Source organism: Pteropus medius, unplaced genomic scaffold (assembly GCF_902729225.1).
Source record: "Pteropus medius unplaced genomic scaffold, Ma_sr-lr_union100, whole genome shotgun sequence".
NCBI lineage: Eukaryota > Metazoa > Chordata > Mammalia > Chiroptera > Pteropodidae > Pteropus > Pteropus medius.
The window spans coordinates 16,421,088-16,444,591 of record NW_024342471.1 but is presented as its reverse complement, the minus strand read 5'-3'; the positions used below and the strand labels follow the sequence as shown (position 1 = coordinate 16,444,591).

Below are 23,504 nucleotides of genomic sequence, written 5' to 3'. Positions count from 1 at the left end.
TGGTGAGGTGCAGCAGCAGGGGAGGCCGAGCTCAGCCCACTGTCCTTTTGTCTCTCTCCCAGGAGCACATGTTCAACCATGTGGGCAGTAAGCCCTACAAGTGTGATGAATGCAGCTATACCAGCGTCTACCGGAAGGACGTCATCCGGCATGCAGCTGTGCACAGCAGGGACCGGTCAGTGGGTGTGAGTGGGATGGGGCCGGGGTGGGAAAGTGGAGGCCCAGGATGTCCATGGTTCCTAGTTAGTGAGCACGTGCTCAGGGCCAGCCATTTGTAGCACTTTACAGACATTGGAAAGGTAAGGCCACTCATCCCAGATGACTTGGCTCAGAAGAGGGCAGTAGCAGGGCCTTGAGGTCCCTTAGTTTTTTCCTTGCTATGACCTTTAGTTTCCCATCTGTAAGGTGGTGACAGTCATTGGTGAGGAGATTAAAGGAAATTGTGTGCCTGAAGGGGCTCAGTAAATGATCTAAAGATCTTCCAGATTCTAGGTCCACACTCATCTTTCATGACACCGAAAAGGCAGACTTAGGACAAGTGGGTGGCCAGACAAAAATCTTCAGGGGCCTAGTGATACCTCTCTGAATTATACTTCAATCTGCAGCTTTAGGAAGGAGTTAGCTTCACGGGAAGGAGGTGGGGAGTGAGTACAGATTAGGTATAGGGATCTACAAGGTGGACTTGTTAACAAAAATTCCAAAAAAAATTAAAATAGAATCTTATTCATATATAATTTGCAAATCAGAATAGTAGCTCTCAATATGAACCAAAGACTTGCTGGCAGGAGTTGGGGGATGGGGAGGCGAGGGGTGGGCAAGATTTTTAAAAGGAGAATGGTTGCTAGGGAAACTAGATTATGGACTTACCCCATTCTTTTTTTTTTTTTCATATTGCAATATATAAATGTATCGAATCAACAGATATACACTTTATTCATTTTCTGATTGTTGGGGACAACTGGATTTTTCAACAGTGGGCTGACTCAGTGGTCAGCAAATGGGGCTATGATACAAAAACTATGGCTAACATGTGAATAGGCATCTGTCAGTGTCCTAGTTCCAGTTCAGGCTTGTAGAACAAAAGCTTTGGGGTTACTGAACAGAAATCAAACAGCACAGAGAGACCGTTTGTTCTGTAGGCAGTTCCCAAGTCCAAAGAGCGGCGGTGTGCTCTGTAAGCAGCCTCCGAGTTCTAACTGCGAAACTCCAGATGCTGTGTTTGTGGGAAAGCCAGCTCTCCAAAATGCTTATAGGTTTTCTTAAGGAAAAAAAAAAAGGAAGGGAGTTTTGTGTCCAAGCAGGATTAGGGATAACAGGTTTACTAGTTTAACAGCATTATTTCCTGCAGGACTTCTCAGAGCCTTTAAAATGCAAATGTATTTTGTGACTGTGTGAGAGAAAGAATGCACCATTCCCAAACATAGTGAAGTATAGAACTTATAGTACCCTCTTAGCATTTTCCCCAGCGAACTCTTGCTGGGGATTGGGAAATAGCGGTCTGAGAGAAAGGGGCTTGGGTGGAGAGTAGGGACACTCAGTGCTGAGACAGGGTCTGGGGTCTGGTCCATGCTAGACAGTCTGGGGTAGGCTTGGGGAAGTGATGGTCTAACTCCTGTACCTTCCTCCCCCAGGAAGAAGAGGCCAGATCCGGTAAGTCTGGGTCCCTGGCCTGGGAAGGGAGCTACTTGAGGGCTGCTTGTGGGCGTGGGGGCAGGAAACGAGGTCTCTCCCCCGCTTCTCTTTCTCCATTCGGTCCCCTCTTGTCCCTCTCCAGACCCCAAAGCTGAGCTCCTTCCCCTGCCCCGTGTGTGGTCGTGTCTACCCCATGCAGAAGAGACTCACGCAGCACATGAAGACACACAGCACTGAGAAGCCCCACATGTGTGACAAGGTGGGTGGGGCCGAAGGCTGGGCAGGAGTGGGGGCCGGGGGCTTCCTAGGGTGATCCACTACCCAACTCAGCCCACCCCTTACAGTGCGGAAAGTCCTTTAAGAAGCGCTACACCTTCAAGATGCACCTGCTCACACACATCCAGGCTGTTGCCAACCGCAGGTATACTCTCTGGGAGGCCTCTGGGGCTGGAGCAACCCCCACCTTCACCCTACCGCTGAGCTGCCCTCCCTCTGACCACCCCCAGATTCAAGTGTGAGTTCTGCGAGTTTGTTTGCGAGGACAAGAAGGCACTGCTGAACCACCAGCTGTCCCATGTCAGTGACAAGCCCTTCAAATGCAGCTTTTGCCCCTATCGCACCTTCCGGGAGGACTTCCTGCTGTCTCACGTGGCTGTCAAGCACACTGGTCAGGCCAGCCGCACCCCTCCCTGTCAGCCCTTAACTCACCGTGGCCCACAGTCAGAGGCTCAGCTCTGTCCCCCTCTCCCCACTGCAGCACAGCCAGAACCCTTTAATTCTAAAGGAAATTCTCTTGGGGGCATCACTCTCTAACCTTAGCTCCAGTTCCAGCTCAGCCCACTACTCTCAGGGTAGCTCTGGGCCAGTCACTTTTCCTGAGCCTTCCTTAGCTGTGAAATGGGGAAATAAGAAGTACCTACCCTTTGGTGATTATAAAAGTGAGTTCTGTTCGTTCTCTGAGCCCTGTCTCTGCTGAGTGCTGGGGCTAGAGTCAGGTCTTAGATAGGCCCTTCCCTCGGCAGATGAAGTAGCAGAAATAGCATGAATCATATTCTTGCCCCACAGAAGGTGTACAACAAAAGTTGGTTCTTTCTTCTCCTTGGTGCCCAGCCTTCTGGCAGGCACACTAGGAAGTTTAGAGAAAGGAAGCCAGGGCCTCCCTTCGCCCGCTTCCTGTCTACCTGGGGTCCAGTGATTCATAAAAGGAGTGTGTAGTCATGTGACCTTAAAAATAGGCACTCGCAGGAAAACTGAGTGCAGAGCGCCGACCTGGCTTCTCTGCTGGCTCACCACCATGGACAGCGGCAGGCGTTTGCCTGAGTTAAAGCAGTCACTGGGAGTTAATCAGTTGGAGAGGTCCTTAGGGTTATGGTAGGCTTCCAGGAGAGGGAAGAGGGCAGACAAGGGGGTGGGCAGGAGCAAGCATTCCCCCACGTGTGCCTACAGGGGCCAAGCCCTTTGCTTGTGAGTACTGCCACTTCAGCACACGGCACAAGAAGAATCTACGCCTGCACGTCCGGTGCCGACACGCAAGCAGCTTCGAGGAGTGGGCGCGGCGCCACCCTGAGGAGCCCCCCTCCCGCCGTCGTCCCTTCTTCTCTCTGCAACAGATCGAAGAGCTGAAGCAACAGCACAGTACAGCCCCTGGACCACCCGCCAGCTCCCTAGGACCTCCCGAGGTAAGCTTAGCCAAGCAGGCAGCAGACAGAAGGGGCTTGGGGGCATGGCCTGGGATGACAGTGTGATATCCATCCTCATTTGCACATTGGGTACAACAAAGTGATCTCTGCTCTGGATTGTGGTAAAGACCAGTTGAGGTCACAGACATGCCAGCCTTGAGCTCAGAATAGGAGTGGCTTTCTAGTGCTAGTAATAAGAGAATGGGAATATCAGTAGTTAAATTGTGGTACTAGTCTATGGCCATGCCTCCCTGAACAAGCCCGATCCCATCTGATCTCAGAAGCTAAGCAAGGTCAGGCCTGGTTAGTACTTGGATGGGAGACCACTTAGGAATATCAGGTGCTGTAGGCGTAAAAAAAAAAATTGTGGTACTAGTTTATTATTCTCTCATGTAAAAGAAGTTCAAAAGTCAGCAGTCCAGGGCTGGTGTGACAGCTCCATGGTCAGTCATCAGGGACCAAGCTCTCTCCGTATTTTTTCCCAGCCCTCTTAGGCATATGACTTCCATCTTTGTGGTTGCCTCATGATTCAGTATAGCTGCAGGAGCTCCAGCCTTCCTAGCCACATCCTGGGCAAGAAACGGGAGGAAAAAATGGGGGAAGGGCAAGAAGGATGCCTACCATCTATCCATCTGTCTTCCTTGTGAACTTTACCAGAAACTCCTCTCAGCCATGTGGCCATACTTTACCTAACTGCAGGGGAGACTGAGAAATATAGTCCTGTAGCGGAGTACGTTGCTTCCCGACTCCCGCACCAAAAGATGGACCTGTGTGCTGATGGAACACAGGCTCTGAAATCAGACAGTCTTGTGTTCAAGTCCCAGTTCTGCTTACTAGTTGTGAGATCTTAAGCCAGATGCTTCACTTCTTTGAGCCTCAGCCAGTTAATCTGTAATATTGAGTTGGCAAATATTTTGAAAAGTCGTTGTGAAGATGAAACAGGCCAACAGATATAAAGTGCCCAACACACAAGCGGGGCTTGGTAAGTGGCGCTTGAATCAGAGCTGCCCTCTCTCAGGGTTGGCCATGTCCCCACCCAGCAGGTCCCCCCAGAGGCAGCACCTTTACAGCCACCTGAGGCCCCCCCACTGCTCTGTTCTGACACCCTGGGTGGCGCCACCATCATCTATCAGCAAGGTGAGCTCTAAGGGCGGGTAAGAGCCAGGGTGCTGGGCAGGGGCAGGGCTTGGGCTAGTGGGGGCTGAAAGATAGGAAGGGGGTCATTGGGTACCAGTTTTCTAGCCGTTTCTAAGGTCCCGCCTACCCCAGGAGCTGAGGAGTCAACCGCTATGGCCACACAGACAGCCTTGGATCTGCTGCTGAACATGAGTGCTCAGCGGGAACTGGGGGGCGCCGCCTTGCAGGTGAGCCAGCTGGGGACCTCTTCCCCTGCCCAGGTACCTTAGGTGCCATCTCTGCGCTGGACACTGAGAGGAGAGGAGAGCGATGAGACAGACATCCCCACCCTTGGGGAGCTTCCAATTAGGGAGACAGACCCATTGACATCCACTGGGCACATGCCAGGAAGCCCTGGGAGGGCGGGGAGGTCAGAGGGTCTCCCGTTCCATTCTTCAGAGTCGCCAGTGACCTCTGCCATGCTGAGCAGTGAGCACCACTTCCATGCCTTCTGGGGCCCTTTTGTTTGATTTTCCTCCTAGCTCTGTGGCCTCCCTGTTCCTGTGGGTCTGAACTAGCTTCTTATCTAGCTTAGTGCCCTCATTCATGACACCTTATACAGCATGAGGACTCCAAGACTTTCTTCAGCTCAGACCTCTCTCTTGTCCATGCAACTCAAGCCCACACATGTACCCCCAAGTTCATCATCTTTACTTCTCCCTCCTCCACTCTGCTGCCTGGGATCAGCTTCCCCCCTGCCTCCTTTACCCCTGCATCTCCCTATACTTCTCAAAGACAGGGAGAAGTTTCTGCCTGCCTCCTGTCTCCCAGCCTTTGAAAACACGTAGTGTATGTATTTAGAATGATAAATTCCAGGAACTTGGAGCAATAATGTGCTGCTGGGGGCTGGGCCACATACAGAACATGGAGAGGGGAGCCTGGCTTTGGACCCAGACATCTCCATAGGATTTAGCTCTTGGTGTTTGGGGGTATAGAGAAATCTTACATTTTTAGATAGTTAAATGTATCAGCCTTTTATCATTTTTGCCGTTGGTATCATCCCTAGACTGTAACCCCAAGACTGTATAAACATTGATTTGTACTTTTTTCTTAGAGTTTCACTTTTTACACTTAAACCCTCACTCCAATTTATTTTGAGTGTATGCAGAAAGGCAGGGGACTAACTTTTTATTCCAAAAGTTGTCCAGTGCAGTATATCAAATAATCTTCCCCCATGGTTCGGAATGTCCCCTTTATCATGTTCTAGATTCCTGCATGGATAGGAGTCTATTTCTAGATGTACCGTTGATCTGTTTTCTCATGTTCGTATCATGCACGTTGGGGTTTTTTTCTGATTACAGAAATATAGGCCAATAAAAAAATAAAGTGAACATTAAGAAATGTTCTAGACATAAGGCGAAAGTCCTTAATGGTCCTCCCTTCCCTCAGGTAACCACTGTTAATGGGTTAAGTATTTCTCCAGTTTTGTCCATATGGACACTAACACATAGACCTTTTGTTCCTTAAAAAATGGGATTGCACTGTGCATCTCGACAACCTGTTCCTTCTTCACTCAGCAGTACGGGAGGCACGGCCTGGCTGGCACATGCAGATCTTCCTAAAAATCTCCAAATCACACCTCCACATCCTTCCATCATACACTTGTTCTAAAGTTTAGTCAGTCCTTGATTGGTTGCGTTTTTTCCAGTTTTTCATTAACTCAAGGCAGTGCTTTAGTACACATATATTTTTAGGTGCTCATAACCTTCTGTGTAACAAGTATATTTCATGGTCATAAATTATAATTTTGTGAATCATAATTTATGATTTATGCTCATAAGATTGAACTTTTTGTATGTTCGTAGACCATTTTATTCTCTGACCCACCTTTTTGTGTCTTATATCGATTTAATTTTTAATTAAATTGTTAGGTTTTTTTATTACTGCTTTGCAAGAGCTCTTTGTATATGAAGGAAGTACACCTTTTATCTCTCCTACAAATTGTTAGATCACACCAACCCACCTCCCATTCCTTAGTTTTCTGATTTCATTTTAGTTTGTCTTTCTGTAGCTTCTAGCATTTCTTTCTGTCATGATTAGAAAACTATTCCTATAAAAATACTTATCCACATTTTCTCTTCATATTTTTAGAGTTTTATTATTACATTTCAGTCTTTAATCCATTTGAAGCAGACTTTAGAGTAGGATGTGAGATCAAGCTCTTGACCTTTTTTTTTTCTTAAATACTTTGCCTCTTGTCCCTCTATCCCAAGATTTCTCAACCTTGGCACTTTGGGCCAGATAATTTTGTTGTGGAGCCATCCTGTGCGTTGTGGGACATTTAGCAGTCCTGACCTCTACCCCATAAATGCCAGTTGCGACAACCAAAAACTGTCTCCAGACATTGATTGCCCGAGGCCCCTGATGGGCAGTGTCACTACCCTGGTCTCGTTAAGTCTATTTCCAGTAGCTGGGTGGGATTTGGAAATCCAGGGTGTTGGGGTTGTACAAATGGGTGGTGGCGGCACTGGGTCTGGCCAGAGCCTGGTGAGTTTTGAGACCCTGAGATAGCAAAGGGCCTTGAACACCAGCTCCTTTACAACAGACCCTGCTCAAAATGCCCATTGGTGCCATCGCAGGTGGCTGTGGTGAAGTCAGAGGATGCGGAAGCAGATTTAGCATCCCCTGGTGGGCAGCCCTCCCCAGCAAGTGCCACTCCACAAGTGGTAACCCTCCATGTGGCAGAGCCGGGAGGCGGTGTGGCAGCCGAGAGCCAGATAGGCACCCCTGACCTACAGCAGATCACCCTGGCACCCGGTCCATTTGGCGCGGCTGGCTACAGCGTCATCACGGCACCCCCTATGGAAGAGGGGACATCAGCTCCTGGCACACCTTACAGGTAAGACCTGCCATCTGCAAGGCCTCCTTCAGGCAGTTACAGGTATTCTGAGGGGAAGTCAGATGAGGACCCTGCCCATCCAAGCCTAGTCGGCAGGAGGTGGAAATCCTAATACATATAAAGTGGCCGTAAGGGAGTCGCGTCCTTCTCAGGAAGGCAGAAGCTACTATGTTTTGGCCACTTAAATGTTCCAGGCACTTGACATTCATGAACTCATGTAAGCCATTCCCATGAGATCCATGTTTCCCTTATTTTACAAATGAGGAAACTGACTACAGAGTTTAAGTAACTCACCTAAGGTGAGACATGCAGTAGGTGAGGATTTGAACCCTGCTCCCTTTGGTTCCAAAGCCTATGTGCTCTTTGTTCTGGATGATTCCAGAGGTGTTTTCCAGTTTTGACCTTCAGAGCAAGCTCAGGCTCCTTGCTGGCATCGGAGGCCTGACACTCGGCTTCTTCCACACTGAGCGAGTTGGGGGCAGAAATGTTTATCATTTGTTTGTTGACCAAACTCCTGGGTAGTCTAAGGAAGTCGTGAATCCAAATACCAAACTCTTCAGTTGAGATGGGAGTCAAGATCACTGGGCCAGTGCCTGGGCAGCCCAGCCTCTTGGCACCTGCCTTTTACTTTTAGGATGTGAGTACTTGTCAGCCCTGCCTCTCCCACTTGGCCAGACTTAGGCTGGCCTGTGGGGCCCTCTGCCTCGCTGCTTCTTACCACTTCTGAGCAGGACAATACTTTTGGACACCTGGTCACTATTTACGGAAGAGACAGTAGAGGTTTAGCTGGTAAAGGGCTAAGCCAGGATGCAGTCCACGAGTCCGTCTGCAGTGCAGTAACCCCTCACTTGATGACTTCCTTGGGGGAGGGGACTCCTTTCCCCTCCCAGAAGCATGAATCACCCCTTCCCTCTGTGCCCACAGTGAGGAGCCCCCAGGGGAGGCAGCCCAGGCTGTGGTTGTGAGTGACACCCTGAAGGAATCTGGCGCCCACTACATCATGGCAGCCGACGGGACCCAGCTGCATCACATCGAGGTGAGGCTGGGCAGCTCACCCCACCCCATTTCCTACCCTTCCCTCCTCAGTACCTCATGCTCCCATCTCTCCACAGCTGACTGCAGATGGCTCCATTTCCTTCCCAAGTCCTGATGCCCTGCCCTCTGCAACAAAGTGGCCCCTGCTGCAATGTGGGGGGCCACCCAGAGACGGTCCTGAGCCCCCCTCTCCAGCCAGGACTCACCCGCTAGGGGACCCTCAGGGCTCTGCCTCCCCACCTCCTACAGCCAGCAAAGCCCTGGGCCTGGTAGCGCCCCACTCATCGCCATCTGCAGCCACTGCATCGTCAAAGAAGTTCTCTTGCAAGATTTGTGCAGAGGCCTTCCCTGGGCGAGCTGAGATGGAGAGTCACAAACGGGCCCACGCCGGGCCGAGTGCCTTCAAGTGCCCTGACTGCCCCTTCAGCGCCCGCCAGTGGCCCGAGGTCCGGGTAGGTACCGCCCCCTGTACCTCTGCTGGCACTCACTTGGTTAAGAAACCTTGACTGAGCACTGCCTTGAGCTAGCCCTCTGCTCCTCTCTAGTCAGAAGTGACTCAGCAAGGCTCTCAGGGGGCTCAGTCTGCGGGGAGGGAGACTGGACATGTAACTGATGCCCAACAGTGACCCCAGAGTGAACAGTGCACATGGCAGGGAACAAGTCAAGTGGACTCGGTGCTAGGAGACGTCACAGGTGGTGTGGCAGCATGAGCTGCACTTGGGGAAATTCAAGTTGTTGAAAATGTGGCAGGTATGGAGTTCAAAGGCCGTTCCAGGGCTAGTTCACGGTACAGTTTGGGGGCTCCCTCCCTTCACCTGAGGATTTCGTTTTCAGTTCCGACCTTGCACGGAATCCTCACAGCAGCTCGGTGAGGGAAGCTGGGTCCTAGAATGTCAGGCTGAGGGCGACCTCAGAGGTCACTTCATCCAAATCCATGTGTTACATAGGGGTATACTGAGTCTGAAAGCAGGGACAGGATTTTCCAAGTGACCTAATGATGGAACCTATAGCTTTTCCCTTTCAAGCATACAGCACCAAACCTTACCCAGCTCCTCTCAGATCCACTTCAGAGGGTAGGTTCTGTGTCGGCTCTGCGTGCGGAAGCTCTGTCCTGACCCAGCTGATGCCCACCCCACCCCCCGCTCCTTCCGTAGGCCCATATGGCGCAGCACTCGAGCCTGCGGCCCCACCAGTGCAGCCAGTGCAGCTTTGCTTCCAAGAACAAGAAGGACCTGCGGCGGCACATGCTGACCCACACCAATGAGAAGCCTTTTTCATGCCACCTCTGCGGGCAGCGGTGAGGCCAGCAACAGTTGGGGTGGGGCTGCTGAGTAAGGATGGTAGGGCCACCCCTGAGCCTTCGTCCCTCCCCAACAGTTTCAACCGGAACGGGCACCTCAAGTTCCACATCCAGCGGCTACATAGTCCCGACGGGAGAAAGGCAGGGACCCCTACTGCCCGGGCCCCAGCCCAGACCCCCACCCAGACCATCATCCTGAACAGTGATGACGAGACACTGGCCACACTGCACAGTGAGCTGCCCTAGGGGCCCCAGGGTGGACCAGGGACTTGAGCCACCGCTTCAGAAAGCACCTTTGGGTCATGGTGGGGGCCAGGGCATTTCAGGTTTCTCTGGAACCCCTGAATGAGCATCCTTCATCTCTGTCCAGCCGCACTCCAGTCCAGTCACGGAGTCCTGGGCCCAGAGCAACTTCAGCAGGCACTGGGCCAGGAACACATTATTGTGGCCCAGGAGCAGACGGTGACCAATCAGGTGAGAGTCTAGTTGGGGGGCCCTGCTGGCAGATCAAGGGCAGAGGTAGGGGTGCATGGAGAGCTGAGGCTAGAGCTGGCTTGGCCCTGGCAGGAGGAAGCCACCTACATTCAGGAGATCACCACAGCAGATGGCCAGACAGTACAGCATCTGGTGACCTCTGACAACCAGGTGAGCTGCTGCTGAAGACTTCAGCACCCCACTTTTGGGGGGAACAATACTTTCCAAGCCACCTCTCCTAGAGTATTGCCAATGGTGGGTGTCCCTGGTCCCCCTGCTCTGCCATCCTGAGCTCCTGGTGGGTGGAGCCCTAGCACCTGCCTCCTTTCCACCCTCCTTCAGGTACAGTACATCATCTCTCAGGACGGAGTCCAGCACCTGCTCCCCCAGGAATATGTTGTAGTCCCAGAGGGCCATCACATCCAGGTAGTCCAGACCTGGGGCAAGGGTGGGGTGTGAGGGGAGGGATGCACAACCTCCTTCTGGGATCACCAGGTTGGCTTCCTCTCTCTAGGTACAGGAGGGCCAGATCACACATATCCAGTACGAACAAGGAGCCCCATTCCTTCAGGAGTCCCAGGTAAGTCTCTTGGGGGACCAAGTGGAGCATGAGCAGGGTTCTTACAAGGCCACATCTCATTGGCTGCTTTTCTCCAGATCCAGTATGTGCCTGTGTCTCCAGGCCAGCAGCTTGTCACACAGGCCCAGCTTGAGGCTGCAGCACACTCAGCTGTAACAGGTACGGACGGGGCTGGACCCTGAGGATCATGGGGGCCGGGCCTCAGGCCTAGTTTCTGGGGCCTCAGGCTCACCATCCTTTCCCCTCCCCTGGCAGCAGTGGCTGATGCTGCCATGGCCCAAGCCCAGGGCCTATTTGGCACAGAGGAGGCAGTGCCTGAACACATCCAGCAGCTGCAACACCAGGGCATCGAGTACGACGTCATCACCCTGACCGATGACTGAGCCCCTGGGACCCAACGCAGACCATGGATATTGGGGCCAGTCCTGCTGGGGGTTGAGGGGACCCATGGGGACTCACCTCCCTGCTCCACCTAGGGTCTCCAGATACTGGGCAGCCAGTATTCTGTCACTCCAAGGGAGCCAGACCTGTGCTGTGGGGGTTGGGGGACAGCCATGGGCCCCAGCCAGGACATGTTGGGTGCCCCAGCCTGCAGGCGGGCTTTGGGAGATAAATTTATTTTTGTTTGGACCCACTGGCCCCTCAGTCTCAATAAAGGGACCAGAGTCCAGCCCTGGCCAGCTCACTTTGTCCACTTGCTGCTGCAGCCTGAAGCAGGCAAGGACTGACTTGGGGAGCAGAAAGAAGGAGGAGCCTGTTACAGCCACAAGGGGGGAGTGAGGCGAAGGCGGCCTAGCCCACAGTGCCTCCAGCCTTGCCTCTGTAAGTATGGTGGCCCAGCAGGGCAGACCCTTGGGGCAGAGGCCTGACACAGCCTGTGAGAGCCCCAGCTTCCCCTGGGCCCCAGGAGAGCATCTGCTCCATGCCTAGAGGTCCTTGGAGGGCAGTGCAGCCAGGAGCCTGTCTGCACTGAGGCCTGTGGTGGCTCCAGGGCCAGCAGATGTCTAGCTTTCTACCTGAGCACAGCTGCCAGTCCTCTGCTCACCAGAGGGACCAGCCCAGGCCCAGCTGTGGGAGTTTGGGACTTACCAGATAGATGGTGCAGGGCTCTGGACTCAGACCTGCTGAGCATAGGCAGAGGCCACCAAGGTCCCAGTTGTGGCCTCAGGAAGGTGAGAAGTTAGATACTGGAGCCTGGGGTGGGGTCCCAGAAGTAGCTGCAGGCTCCTGAGTTTCCCCTGCCCTCAAGACCCTCATACGTTCTTGCGGAGGGGGGTTCTGTATTTCCTTTTACAAATGAAACAAGGTGGCAAAGGATGGGAGTGGGGGAGGGAGGACATAGGGCCTATTTACAGGGGACTTGGAGGGAGTTTGAGGTGGGAAGTCCAGGATGGGGGCAGGGAGGGGGAGCCCTGGCAGAGCCATAATTTTCCTATGTCATTGGCAGTCTGAGTCCTGCTGCCACCCCAGGAGGATCCTGGGGTCTGCTCAGCCCCAAGAGCCCTGAGTCCCAGCAGTCCATACCAGCACCCTGGGGCTCCTCCTCCCCGCAGGATGTGTTAAGTGGGGTGAGGCTCGCGGCTGGGGCCCTGCTCTCGGCCTGAGTCTCGGTCCTTGGCCTCCGAGGAGGATGATGAGGAGCTGGAGCCATGGCTTCGGCCTGACTGCCGGTAGGCGGTGCTCAGCTCCTGTAGCCGCTCAGGTGTCGGACCCCACTTGGCAAAGCCAGGGTCATTCTGCAGGAAGAGCACGGCTGTGTTGTGGACGGCCTTGTAGTGCATTTCCTCCCTGCGGGCAGAGGCAGCGGCTCAGGGTAGGGCTCAGCCTGGCCAGCCCAGCCCTCCTACCCCTGCCCTCCCCGGGCACCCACTTCTTGCAGATGTGCTGGGACCCACTGCGGTACTCATGCTCGAAGGCAGGCAGGACCAGCTGGTGGCGTTTGAAGCGGCTCTGCTCCATGCGGGTGAGCACCGGTGTCGGGGGTTCCCGCCACTCAGGGATGAACACGATGAAGGACAGGGGCTCTGGTGAGCTCTCCAGCAGTTTCTGTGGGAGGGGGCACAGGGTGGACATCAGGGGCTGCCCTCCAAGAGGCTGGCAATCTGGCTTGCCAACCCCACACTAGCAGCAGCAGCAGACCCACCTCGAAGTGAGAAACCATGGCATCCATGAGCTCCTCGCAGAACGGAGGGTTGGCCTCAAAGGAACCACTCAGCGGGGAGAAGTCCAGGCAGGGCCTAGGGACAGAGGTGAGCATTCTAAGTCCCACCAGGGCTCAGTCCTTCAGCCAAAAACAGGTGCCACCCCCACCCTTAGGCAGCCACATTAAAGAGATGGCTCTAATCAGGCCAGAGGCCAACATTCATCCTTAGTTCTTCCTGGGACAAGGTGTGGCCATCTCTTCTGAAAGGATGAGGACATAGAGAGGCTCAGGCTTGGCAGCCTAAGTCCAAAAAGCTGATAAGCAGAGGAGTGGGAGCTCATATCCAGTGCTGACACCCACTGCCACCACAGCAACGAGCCGCACCCAGGAATTCCCTAGCTGCTGAGCTTTCCCTCTTGCTGGCCTGGCCCTGTCTTCCTACTGGAGGTAGCATTATCTCATTCCATCTGTGCTCACCTCCCACCCCCGCGTTAGTCTGTAAGGTCTCTGAGGTCTATATCACCACTTTCCATTCCTCTCAGTACTCCAAACTTCGGCTAATTCACTGAGAACCCCATAGGCTTGGTTGGAGGGAATCACAGGCTCCCAGAGGTCCAGTACTGTGTCCAAGGTCATACATACAGTTGATGGGGTGAAGGCAGGGACTATACCCAAGACTGCCTGACTCCAAAGCCCTAAAGCATTAGGAAGTGGCTGGTTGAGGTGGGATCTGTGCTCTGGAGGACAACTTCCTGGGCCCAGGCAAGAGGGGCCCAGCAGCCGCTGGCTCTCACCCGCGGGAGCCAAAGTAGCCGTCTGTATCAGGGAAGGCAGAGCAGTACTGGCGGAAGTAGCAGTTGAGGGGCGAGGCGAAGCACTCGAAGCTGACACCAAAGAGTCGGTGGAGGACCTCGAAGACATGCACCGGCAGTGATCCCTGCAGGCCTGTCCCCTCGTAGAGGCCCACGCCAAACATCATCTGTAGAGTGACCACTATCAGCACCTGGGGCTCAGACTGCCCCTCCAAAGGAGCCCTCCCCTGCTGCCCCAGGCCTGTACCTGGTACCGTCGAAGAAGACACCAGACTCGGGGCAGGAACCTCTCAAAGGCAGAGTCGTCAATGCAGCTGTAGCGGTAAAGGAGCCACTGTGGGACAGAAAGCAGGGGGCTTTAGGTCCCTCCCTCGTCACTGGCCTCTTGCTGAGGACTCTGGGTCAAAAAAGATCCAGCTCTCATTTCTCCCACCTGAAGGGACCTGCTTTCCCCCCTCCCCTTGCTTCCTCTTCCTCTTACCAGCTTGCTGAAGTAGTTGCGGCTGACCTTGACCATCTCCCCCTTATACCGGATGCAGACCACATTATTCTCCATATGCATCTCCACGCTGGGCATGGGGGGCGCAGACACCGCCAGCCGTACTGGGTAGCAGTACACCAGCCGGGGCTCTACCTCTGGGGCCTCCACCTCCTCTGCAGACAGGGAGAGCAGTGAGGGGTCATCCTGCCCCTGCTCTGCCAATGCTCACCCCAGACAGCCTCAGTGCCCACTGTGCCAGGGGCTTCCCACCACATCCCAGTAACTAAGGGAGGTACGTCTCAACCCCCCGAGTAAATGAAACTCCAGCAGTTCAGCAACAACAGCCGGGGAACTGGTAGAAGCAAGAACTGGTGGCTTGTGTCAATATGCTCTGTACTGATGCAGGCCCCCAGTGTGCCAGACCTCAGGGTCTGGTAGGCTCAGGTGCCATGCAGAGAGGTACAATAACTGCATTGCCTTCATCATCATAATTACAGTACTCCATTTAGAGATCTTTTTGGGCCCAGCAATTTGAGCTACCATTGAATCCTCACAGGATCCTATGGCTAGGTATCAGACCTCAGTTTGAGGAAACTGAGGTCTGCAGAGAATGGGTATAAACGCAGGTCCTCCTAACTCCTTACCCCTACCTGTCTTTCTCTGCCACCTTTTGGCTCTCCCTTTCTCCACACTTCTGTTTGCTAGAGTACTGCTAAGACCCCTGACCAAAGGACACAGCAGGTCCTGCCCCAGGCAATGCTGGGAGAAATGCACCTCCCCAAACCAGTCCATGGCCTTGAGGCTCAGCCTCACTTGTCCCTTCAATCGGGAGCCTGGAATAGAGAGTTGATGGCATCACAGTTAGCTCCCTGCCACCTGGCCCCCTACCTGAGATGTTGTTTTCCTTGAGGATGGCAAGGTGCTTCTCTCGGATCCTTCTGACATACTCCAGGGAGATGTGGTAGATCTTACTGCAGATGCCTTCCACGGAGTCCTTGGCCGCAGCCGAGACGTGGGGGCCACACTGCTTCCGCAGATGCTCCAGGCGATCCTGGAGGAGACACTCCTGATGAGGGCTCTAGTGGGCGGGCAGGAGAGGGCTGCTGGACTGCAGCAATCCTTGTTTTGAAATCAGCTCTGCTACTTACTAGCTAGTGTCACTTAGACAAATCCCTTGGCGTTTCTCTCATTCCTCAACTATTAAGGGAACAGAAAATACCTCAGAAAGCAGCTGGCATATTAATGTGATCATTCCCATTAAGGGCTACCAAGCCCCTGGCATACAGTAAGTGTCCAATATATGCCTGCACCTAACGTTTGGGTTATACTGTGCCAGATGCCATGATGCTTGCTGGGGAAGCACAATCAGGCATAGTCCATTTATAAAGCATTTGCAGTCTATCAGACCATTACAAAATGGGACCCTAGGTCACTGCAAATTTGAAATTTGAGCTTTTAGCAACTTGCAAGGATAAACGTAGGCATTTATAATTTTTGTTGAATCACACGTGTGAAAGTAATGAGTGAAAATGAGTCACTGGCTAGTGAGCACACCTACCTTTGTCACTACGTGTCAAGTACAGTTACTATCGTGAAGTGGGAAACCTTGCCTCTTGTGAAAAATGGTCCTGAAAAGAAAGCCCATTGCTAGTGCTGGTGGAGAATTAAAGAAATGATGGGTTTGGGCCAGAAAAAACTATTTTGGACACATTAAAATGGGAATTAATTCTTGTGGTAGCTCTTAACTGTGATATGAACACACACCCCCAAGAAAAGGCAGTTTCAATCTGTTTCCAAAAATCTACTCAAGGGAGATGTGGACCATTAAGTTGAAAAGGCAGCTATTGGTGTGTGTGGCTGAGCACTGGATTCCATTAGGAACCTTAACAAAAATGTTCCTTGGGAGAAAGTTGCCTAGACAAGCAACTCCATATCCATGAGTTTCGGGACATGAGTGTCAAAGGGCCACTGTGGGGCCCTGCTCAGCGTGGGCAGGCAGAGTGGGCTTCATGGAGGAAGTGGCCACAGAGCCCTTTCCATTGGCCTCGCCCAGGGCCACTCACCATGTAGTCCTCCTTGGAGGCTGAGTGGTCCTTCCGCAGCCAGCTGAAAGTGTCCTCCACGTTCCACTTGACCACCTTCCTGCTGTCAGGGGATGCACTCCTACCGGTTGAGGGTGCATAAGGGAGCCAGCAGTTAAGTGTCTGCTCTGCCCTCACTTCCCCCATCCCGCTTCCACTGGCTTTCAGGCATCAACCCCTAGGCTTCCTTCGCAGCCTTTGTTCTGCCTTTGGGAGCCAGCCCCGCTTTTGCCACCAAGAGCAATGACAGGCTTGTGCAAGTGAGCCAGATGGCCTACGATTCTCCCCCACTCTGCACCCCCGCCTCTGATCACAGACTCATCCTACTGGGGACAGGAGAGACAGCCAAACCTGGACTCGATGAGTCGCCTGGCAGCCTCTGCATATTTAAAGAGCAGGCGCTTGGCTTCCTCCCGGAACTTGATTCGGGATAACCTGGGTTAGAGAGTGGGCAGTGTTAGAGCTCTTCTATACAGAACTGGGCACAGAAACTAAATGGCCCTGGGCTGGCCTCAGCTGTGGAGCTGTACCTGATGGGAATGTCATTCATGATTTCTCGAAACATGGAAGGCGATACAACTGGTTCACAGTTGCTTGGCAACAGGGGGTCAGAGCCTTTGTCCACGACCTTGCGTTCCAGCATCCAGCGGTTGAAAGATTCCCGAGGGGGCTCAATGCCTGCAGAACAGGAAAATTGATGACAGTCTGGATTGAGTCAGCAGAGTCCATGCTGCCCAGCACATAGGAGGCATCGCATGGGCACCAGCAGTGCAACGAAACGAGAGGCCCTGTTACGTCAGGAGCTTCCACTCTAGGCAACATCTTCCGAAGTATATTCTGAGAATCACTAGTTTTATAAAGGATGTTAATAAGTGTTTATACAGAGTAAAAAGGGGGCGGAGTCTATATTTCAGCCTAGTAAAGAAGCTTCCAACAGTGCCTAGTGAACAGTAAGCACTCAAAGTGTTAATGACTCTGTGGTTACTGATCTCAGCCACCCTTTACACAGGCACTAGTATTGTTCCTCTTACAGATGAGGAGACCGAAGTGCAGAGTTTAAATGATGAGCCTATGGTCATAAAGCCAGCACTTGGAGTGGTAACCCCAACGGGCCTATCCCCTCCATAGCACATGCACTCAACCACTGACTGGGCTCCCTGGTGCCATTCCCCAGGCCCAGCAGGCTGACACCTGCTCCTGCTAAAGGTGGATGGAAACAAAGGAGGCCCAAAGAGGCAGTTACCCTCTCGCTGCTGGCACAGCTCCCGGTAGTGCTGCCGAAGCTTCAGAATGAGCTGGGAGCGGAGCAGCTCCACCTCGGGATGCGGGGGCAGCACCTCCGAAGGTCCCCGGTGCTTGATGACAGCATTGGTCTGAATGTCTAGATCCCAGTACACCCTGGGGGCACAGATAGGAGCAATGAGAAAAGTAAAGAAGAGGGAAGGAGGGGCACCATACCCCACAGTCCGGGCATGCTGGCCATCAATGGGCGCCCTAAGCCAATCAGCAGGAACTCACTCAGTGGGTCGGAGGAGAGCTGCCTGCTGTTTATCTTCAGGGGATGTCCCCCAAATCTTCAGTGTTGGGGTTCCTGGGACATTGGGGGAGCTGGGCACCGATGGGCCTGTGGGTGTCACAGGGATTTCAATCTGGAGCAAAAGAGTCAAAGGCACTGAGTTAGGAGAGTTGGCTGATGGCTCCAGCGCTGTGTGTACCCGGGGAGCTTAACCCCAGGGCCCCCTCCCAACCAACCCGCCAACGCTCGGCCCTTGCAAGGAACCTGCTGGCTGCCGACCTGGGCCAGCCACATACCAGCTAGTTCCCCAGAGCCCGCAGAAACTCACCTTAGGCTTCTTCACACCATTGCCACTTGGCTGCTCTTCTGTGAGCTGCTGCTTTCGGGGCCTGCTCTCAGCAAGGGGGGTTTCCACCAAGCTTGAGTCTTGGGGCAGTGGGGTCGCATTCAGCCCCAAAGGGTCCGACTGGAGGAGGGAGACCAGCAGTGTTGCAACCAGGGCCAGTGGCTTAGGAGTCCCAGTACCATGGAATCTCAATGTCTCCCTCCCCGACTCCTACTCCTTGGAGAAGAGCAGAGGGGCTGGGATGCAGAAAGAACACTGGGCTCTACTCCTGCCTGCTACTTGCAACTGTGTGACCTTGAGGATTACTTCTCTTCTTATTCCCTCACTTGCAAAACAGCCATGCTGAGCCCTGCTTTGCCACTGACACAATGATTAAACAAGTCAATGAATATGACCAGCTTAACGTGACAACTAGCATGAGATCAGCACTCAATACACATTTTTTCTCTTAAGAACCAAGATAAAAGTCAGAAATAAAGGAAAAACTCAAGAAATACTTGTTCAGAAAGCAAGGCCCCATGAATGGAACTCCTGTGATGACACTAAGAGTATGAATGTGATGGTAGGCACTGTGGCCCAGAAATCACATCAGGTGCAAGTCCTGCTCTGAGACCTCTTACTGGCTGTGAGGTCTTGGGCCAGTCATTTCCCCTCTCTGAGACTCAGTGTCTTCATCTGCAAAATGGGGATACCAACTGGCTTGACTGTTCCCACGAAAAGAAAGTCTTGCCCTAACTGAGAGACCCAAAGGCCCACGCTCCCACCAGATCACCCATACTTCCCCTACCACACTGAAATTGTAGTTCCTAACCACATTCCCCCTTAGTCAATCTTCTCACCTTAAAACGCTAATTCCGAAAAGCTTTCCCTGTTCCCATCCACCCTCAGACCCAGTCAGGATCCATTCTGCATGCAAGTGCCACATTGTAATCCTACTGGCCCCCTCCAGCAGATAGTGTGCCCCTGAGAATGCAAGGGCAGGACCACTTCTGTCTTGTTCACAACTGTATCCCTGGCACAGTGCCCAACATGTACTACATGTTCAATATCACGCGCTATTTCAATCATCCATTTATATATCAGTCTCTCAGGTTCCATGAGGGCAGGGATTGTGTCTGTCTTGTCATTGTACCCCCAGGACTAGGCACACAACAGCTGCTCAGTGTACATTTGAGGAAGACCCAGATGCCAGAAGCTGCTCTGAGACCCCTTCCCTAGGCTGGCACTCACAATCACGTCATGCTGGCCCAGCACGGGCATCTCCCAGAGGGACTGGTTGGTGAATCGGTTGAAGTAGTAGGGACGGTTCTCCCTCCTGCTCCAGCACTTCTCCCAGCCCGCATGCACCAGCTCCTCTGCAAACAAGCACGGAACCCAGCCCAGGTCAGGGCTGCTTCTGGGGCAACCTTCCTACCCCGCCACCCTGCCACTGCCCCTCGCCAGTACCTGGGAGGTCCTGCACCAGGCGGATGGGCTTTGGAGAGCAGGGCTGGCTCTGATTGGAGGTGCCCGGGGAGTGACTCAGCAAGGACGCTTCCTCCCGGGGGCTGCCGTGATTCTCATTGGCCATCTCAGCACCCACACCGGACCTGCCACACAGAGGACCAAAGGGTGTCAGGGCCAGCAGGGCATGGAGGTCAACTCCACCCACCCACCCACCAGTTACAACCCTGGGGCCCCAGGGACCACCTGCAGGTGTGCAGAAATCAATCCAGTCCTGTCCTGGAGGGCCAGCGTGGTGCCACAGGAGCTCTGGGATCTAAGTTGCAGTTCCCTCACTGTAAAACGGGTCCACTCTTGTTTCTCCTTCTGTCTGAAATACTCTTTCCCCAATTCTCTGCCTGGCTTGCCACTAGGTTCACTTTTCCAAGAAGCCCTCCTTGACTAACCCCACCCCAAGCCAGGTGGTCAGAGCCCCTCCTCAGGGCCATGAACACCTGCATTGTAGCACTCACAAAGTCTGGCCTATCAGCTGGGTTTGTCTCCCTGTTAAGGCTGTCAGAACTCCCAGGACTAGGAACTGGGTACAGTTTAGCTCTCTCCAGAGTGCTCACCAAGGCACCTGGACCCGACAGGAGCTCTGGTCACTCTGCAAGTATTTACAAAGCACCTGGAGTGACAAGACAGAAGAAGGGCTGCCCTTGCAAAGATATTTCCACAAGAAGGCACTGTAGTTCCTCTTTCCTGTTACTATCCAATAAAATCTAACTGGCACAAAGCACAGCCAGGGAAGGGACATGGCATCTAACTGGATGCCTCATTTTACACTACAGGGCAGGAAGCAATCTGTTGCTAAAAGAACCAGTGGAGCTGAGAAAGAGGATCTAATTCAGTCCTTCATAATCCCGAGGTGAAATTTTATTTAAATACCAGGAGGTGGTCAGCTCCGTCAGATTTGTATTCCCTACTGCCCCCACCCAAAACACACCCAGTGTCAATGGCCAAAGTAGTTCCCATCCTGGCTGTTATAGACTCCTAGGTGGCCAGCTGAGTTGGGACTGGTGAACTCCTAAGTGTTTTCAATATCACAATACCCAAAAGAAATCAAACATTTACCCACAAAAAGACCACAAAGGCACATTTTAACATCAGTTATCTTTGCTTGCTGAAATTTTATCAACTCATTGTGGTCACACTGATTATCTCATGCTGATCAGAAGCTCTGATTGGCTGTTGACAACATAGGAATCATTGGGACATTGATTTTATTGTACACTCAGTCGTAGACATCTTTGTTAATTTGGAAAGGGAAAAGTGAATCGTTACTTCATCGGTACAGTCTGGCAGATAAAAACACAGGGAGCAAGAGGACATACATACAACAAGGGGCCATGATAACAAAAAGGTCTGGAACCACTAACCAAGGGGAGAAAAAGCTGTAGCTGCCTTGGTTCTTTAGGGAGGAGGGGTTCCCGGTGCCTTGGGGCTGAGCCCATAGGTATCAAGGCTGAACGAGGTCCCTCTTTTTCTCACCCTCCGGGGTCTGCAATGCTAGCATGAGAGTGTTTTCTTCTCCGGCTGGATGGACCCCCACGGCACGGGGTCCCACAGAGGCAGGGGGAAGGCCTGTAGGAAGGTTCAGCACAGGTGGGTGGGCTGGTCAGCAGTGGAGTGGACGAGGGCCCAGGGAATTCCTTTCATCAGCAACTGAAGAGCAAATAGAAAAAATGAGTCACAGACCTGTGAAATGCTGCAGAACAGGAACAAAAGCAAGAGGGGCAATGACAGAGCAAGTTAGAAGCCCCCAGGACAGGACAGGGCAGGACACACTGTGGGAGATCTGGGGTTCTAGGGGCGAAAATGGTAATTCTCAAGCTTTCCAACCAACAGGTTCACATTCATGAACTTGCAGCCTGCACAGTCGCACAGGGCCCCATGTTGAGGAGGGTCCTGAGCCTGGTTTTAATGCTCTGTTGTCACTGTCTTGTAATTATTAATACATGTTTGACAAGGGGCCCACATTTTCATTTTGCACACTGGACCCCTGCAACTTGTGTAGCTGGTTCTGCTTACCAAAGTACATCTAAAACAAAGGTGAACAACCATACATATAACAAATTGGGGGCAAGTCCCAAACCCCCCATAGTGGGTGGAAGACACACTTCTTTGAGGTCTTTAAAAAAAAAAAACACATGCAAATGCATTATCTAACACAGCATTTCATCTTTATTGAAAAAAATTTTCCCCAAGAAATACTGTGATACTGATGCACCAGGCAGATAAATTATGCAAAGGAGGCACTGTAGCACAGCTTAGGCCGAATGGGGACACTGCAGTGTTTCCGAAACCGACTGTCCATCAGAATCATCAGGGAGTTTGTAAAAAAACAGATTTCTGTCCCTCACTCCACATCTTAGGAGTCAGAAAAGAGGGACGTACACCAGAATTTGTATTTTTAAATGCATCTCAAGAGGGACTGAGAGAAAGCACAACCAATCTTTTTGCTTTACACCATTTCAAATCTTTACCAATTTTTGCGATTAAAATTTTTTTAAAATTTCCCAGCTGACTTGGAGGCAGCACGTCGGTGGCCGAAGTACCAGCTCTGGGTTTGGACAGACCTGGGTTCCAAACCCTTCTGCTGCTTTCCGATTTATAAACCGGAATCACTCAACCTCTATGGTCTCTATGTGTAGAAGTTAGCACATCTATATACACTCTCAGTAAGAGATAACTCCTGTTATTAACGTTTTTATTTGTTCTGTGGCTCCCTGGCCCCCACGCATACCGCAATTTTGACAGTGCCCAGCAGTTTAAAGATAAACGGCTGTATCTGCGCAACTAAAGGAACCCACCAGAAAGAAGAGTCCGATTCCGGGATTGGAGGAAGACGGGGCAGGATAATCTCAGTAATGAACCAATCACCATCCTCCAGCCCAGTAGGGCGGAGTCAAAAAGACTTAAAGAGTGCGCAGGTGCGGGGGGGGCGCGCGAGGCGGGGCGACCCCCAGCGCGCGCACACCTTCCCTACCCCCCAACCCGAGGGGGCGGGCTGTTTGGCGCGCGCGCGCCAGCCCATCTCCTGGGCTCCGCCCCCCGCCCCGCCGCGCGCTCCCGCCCCCGGGCTGAGGCGACTCAGAGTCGGAGCCCGACACAAAGGCGGTGGCGGCGGCAGTGGAGGGGCCCTGGAGGCCGCTCCGCCCGCGCTCTCCAGGCCCACCTCCCTCACCCAGACCATCGGCCTGGTCGCCCACCCACGGGCCTAAGATGGCGGCGACGGCAGGGACGAGGCAAGCCGTGGCCCCGAGTGGAAAGCATCGGATGGGCCACCGCTGCTCGGCTTCGGACCCCGGACGCTGGCGCGGCTCGCGGCGGGACCATGACTTCCTGGGGCGCTTACCTGCCCGAAGCGGACTCGAGGGGACGCGGCTATACGTTCTGCTCGGCCGCCCGTTTTGCCGCCTCCGCCTCGCCCTCCCCAGTGCCGCTCCCGCCATCTTGTGTCCCGGGCCGGGACTCCGCGCTGCGCATGCGTCGGTACCGCCTTTGAGGGACTTCGCCGCTGTCGTGCCGCCATCTTGAGTGTGGCAAGTCCGGCCGGTCCTCAGTCCCTGCTTGATTTTGGCCCCCTCCCCTTCCTCTCGTTTTTCCTTGCTGTTTTATCCTGCGGATCTGAGGAGGGGGAAGCAACTTTGTGGGCCCTGGGTTGTGAACTAAGGAAAGAACAAACTCACAAGCACGTCCCCTGCCTCAGTTTCCCCCATGAGCACACCCGCTGGGGCCGGAGGACCCAAGTGGGTGGTACTCTAGCAGGGTGGGACTGAGTGTGCGCACCAGGGGGCGCGGGGCGAGTTTAGAACCTGCGAGGTTTGGGCTTAGTCGCTGACCCGGAGGCGGAGTCCTGGTTACGTAATCTCTGAATGTAGTGTGGTCCTGGGTCCCAGCTCTGGTACAGTTCTGTGACTTCCCA

General features: G+C 53.2%; 2 protein-coding genes and 1 pseudogene across 15 annotated transcripts in view; 2 read left to right on the top strand and 1 right to left on the bottom strand.

Annotated features, from left to right (window-relative positions):
* The window catches only part of ZNF335 (zinc finger protein 335), a 23,987-nt gene extending 7,955 nt beyond the window's left edge, over positions 1–16,032 (top strand). For 3 of the 8 annotated variants that reach the window (XM_039864467.1, XM_039864463.1, XM_039864461.1), the window contains 21 exons: positions 63–175; positions 1,632–1,650; positions 1,775–1,891; positions 1,977–2,053; positions 2,139–2,299; positions 3,079–3,311; positions 4,352–4,448; positions 4,581–4,675; positions 7,067–7,326; positions 8,251–8,362; positions 8,439–8,813; positions 9,516–9,658; positions 9,739–9,893; positions 10,032–10,135; positions 10,229–10,306; positions 10,478–10,561; positions 10,650–10,715; positions 10,793–10,874; positions 10,971–11,067; positions 11,423–11,537; positions 12,595–16,032. In XM_039864467.1, coding sequence (XP_039720401.1) covers positions 63–175; positions 1,632–1,650; positions 1,775–1,891; positions 1,977–2,053; positions 2,139–2,299; positions 3,079–3,311; positions 4,352–4,448; positions 4,581–4,675; positions 7,067–7,326; positions 8,251–8,362; positions 8,439–8,813; positions 9,516–9,658; positions 9,739–9,893; positions 10,032–10,135; positions 10,229–10,306; positions 10,478–10,561; positions 10,650–10,715; positions 10,793–10,874; positions 10,971–11,067; positions 11,423–11,495 — 2,541 coding nt within the window. In that variant the 3' untranslated portion in view covers positions 11,496–11,537; positions 12,595–16,032. Of the gene's footprint in view, positions 1–62; positions 176–1,631; positions 1,651–1,774; positions 1,892–1,976; positions 2,054–2,138; positions 2,300–3,078; positions 3,312–4,351; positions 4,449–4,580; positions 4,676–7,066; positions 7,327–8,250; positions 8,363–8,438; positions 8,814–9,515; positions 9,659–9,738; positions 9,894–10,031; positions 10,136–10,228; positions 10,307–10,477; positions 10,562–10,649; positions 10,716–10,792; positions 10,875–10,970; positions 11,392–11,422; positions 11,538–12,594 lie in introns of those variants that run through there. The other 5 variants (XM_039864464.1, XM_039864462.1, XM_039864460.1 and 2 more) reach the window with 5 other exon arrangements.
* LOC120604043 (uncharacterized) lies at positions 3,545–3,663 on the top strand (annotated as a pseudogene).
* On the bottom strand, positions 11,941–23,504 carry PCIF1 (phosphorylated CTD interacting factor 1). 7 transcript variants are annotated; one of them, XM_039864468.1, is made up of 18 exons: positions 22,935–23,503; positions 20,956–21,241; positions 20,149–20,204; positions 19,541–19,683; positions 19,325–19,449; positions 18,077–18,214; positions 17,751–17,881; positions 17,476–17,630; positions 16,763–16,910; positions 16,584–16,667; positions 16,215–16,314; positions 15,040–15,202; positions 14,152–14,324; positions 13,918–14,004; positions 13,653–13,837; positions 12,859–12,952; positions 12,586–12,761; positions 11,941–12,503 (listed from the first exon to the last, which is right to left on the bottom strand). In XM_039864468.1, the coding sequence occupies exons 2-18, from the start codon at positions 21,028–21,030 to the stop codon at positions 12,275–12,277; spliced, it is 2,262 nt and encodes a 753-aa protein (XP_039720402.1). In that variant the 5' UTR covers positions 21,031–21,241; positions 22,935–23,503; the 3' UTR covers positions 11,941–12,274. The 7 variants fall into 7 exon arrangements, with proteins under 7 accessions (XP_039720402.1, XP_039720408.1, XP_039720409.1 ...); XM_039864474.1 differs by having other exon boundaries at positions 12,249–12,451; positions 22,935–23,504; XM_039864471.1 differs by having other exon boundaries at positions 12,275–12,503; positions 20,050–20,204; positions 21,068–21,241; positions 22,935–23,501.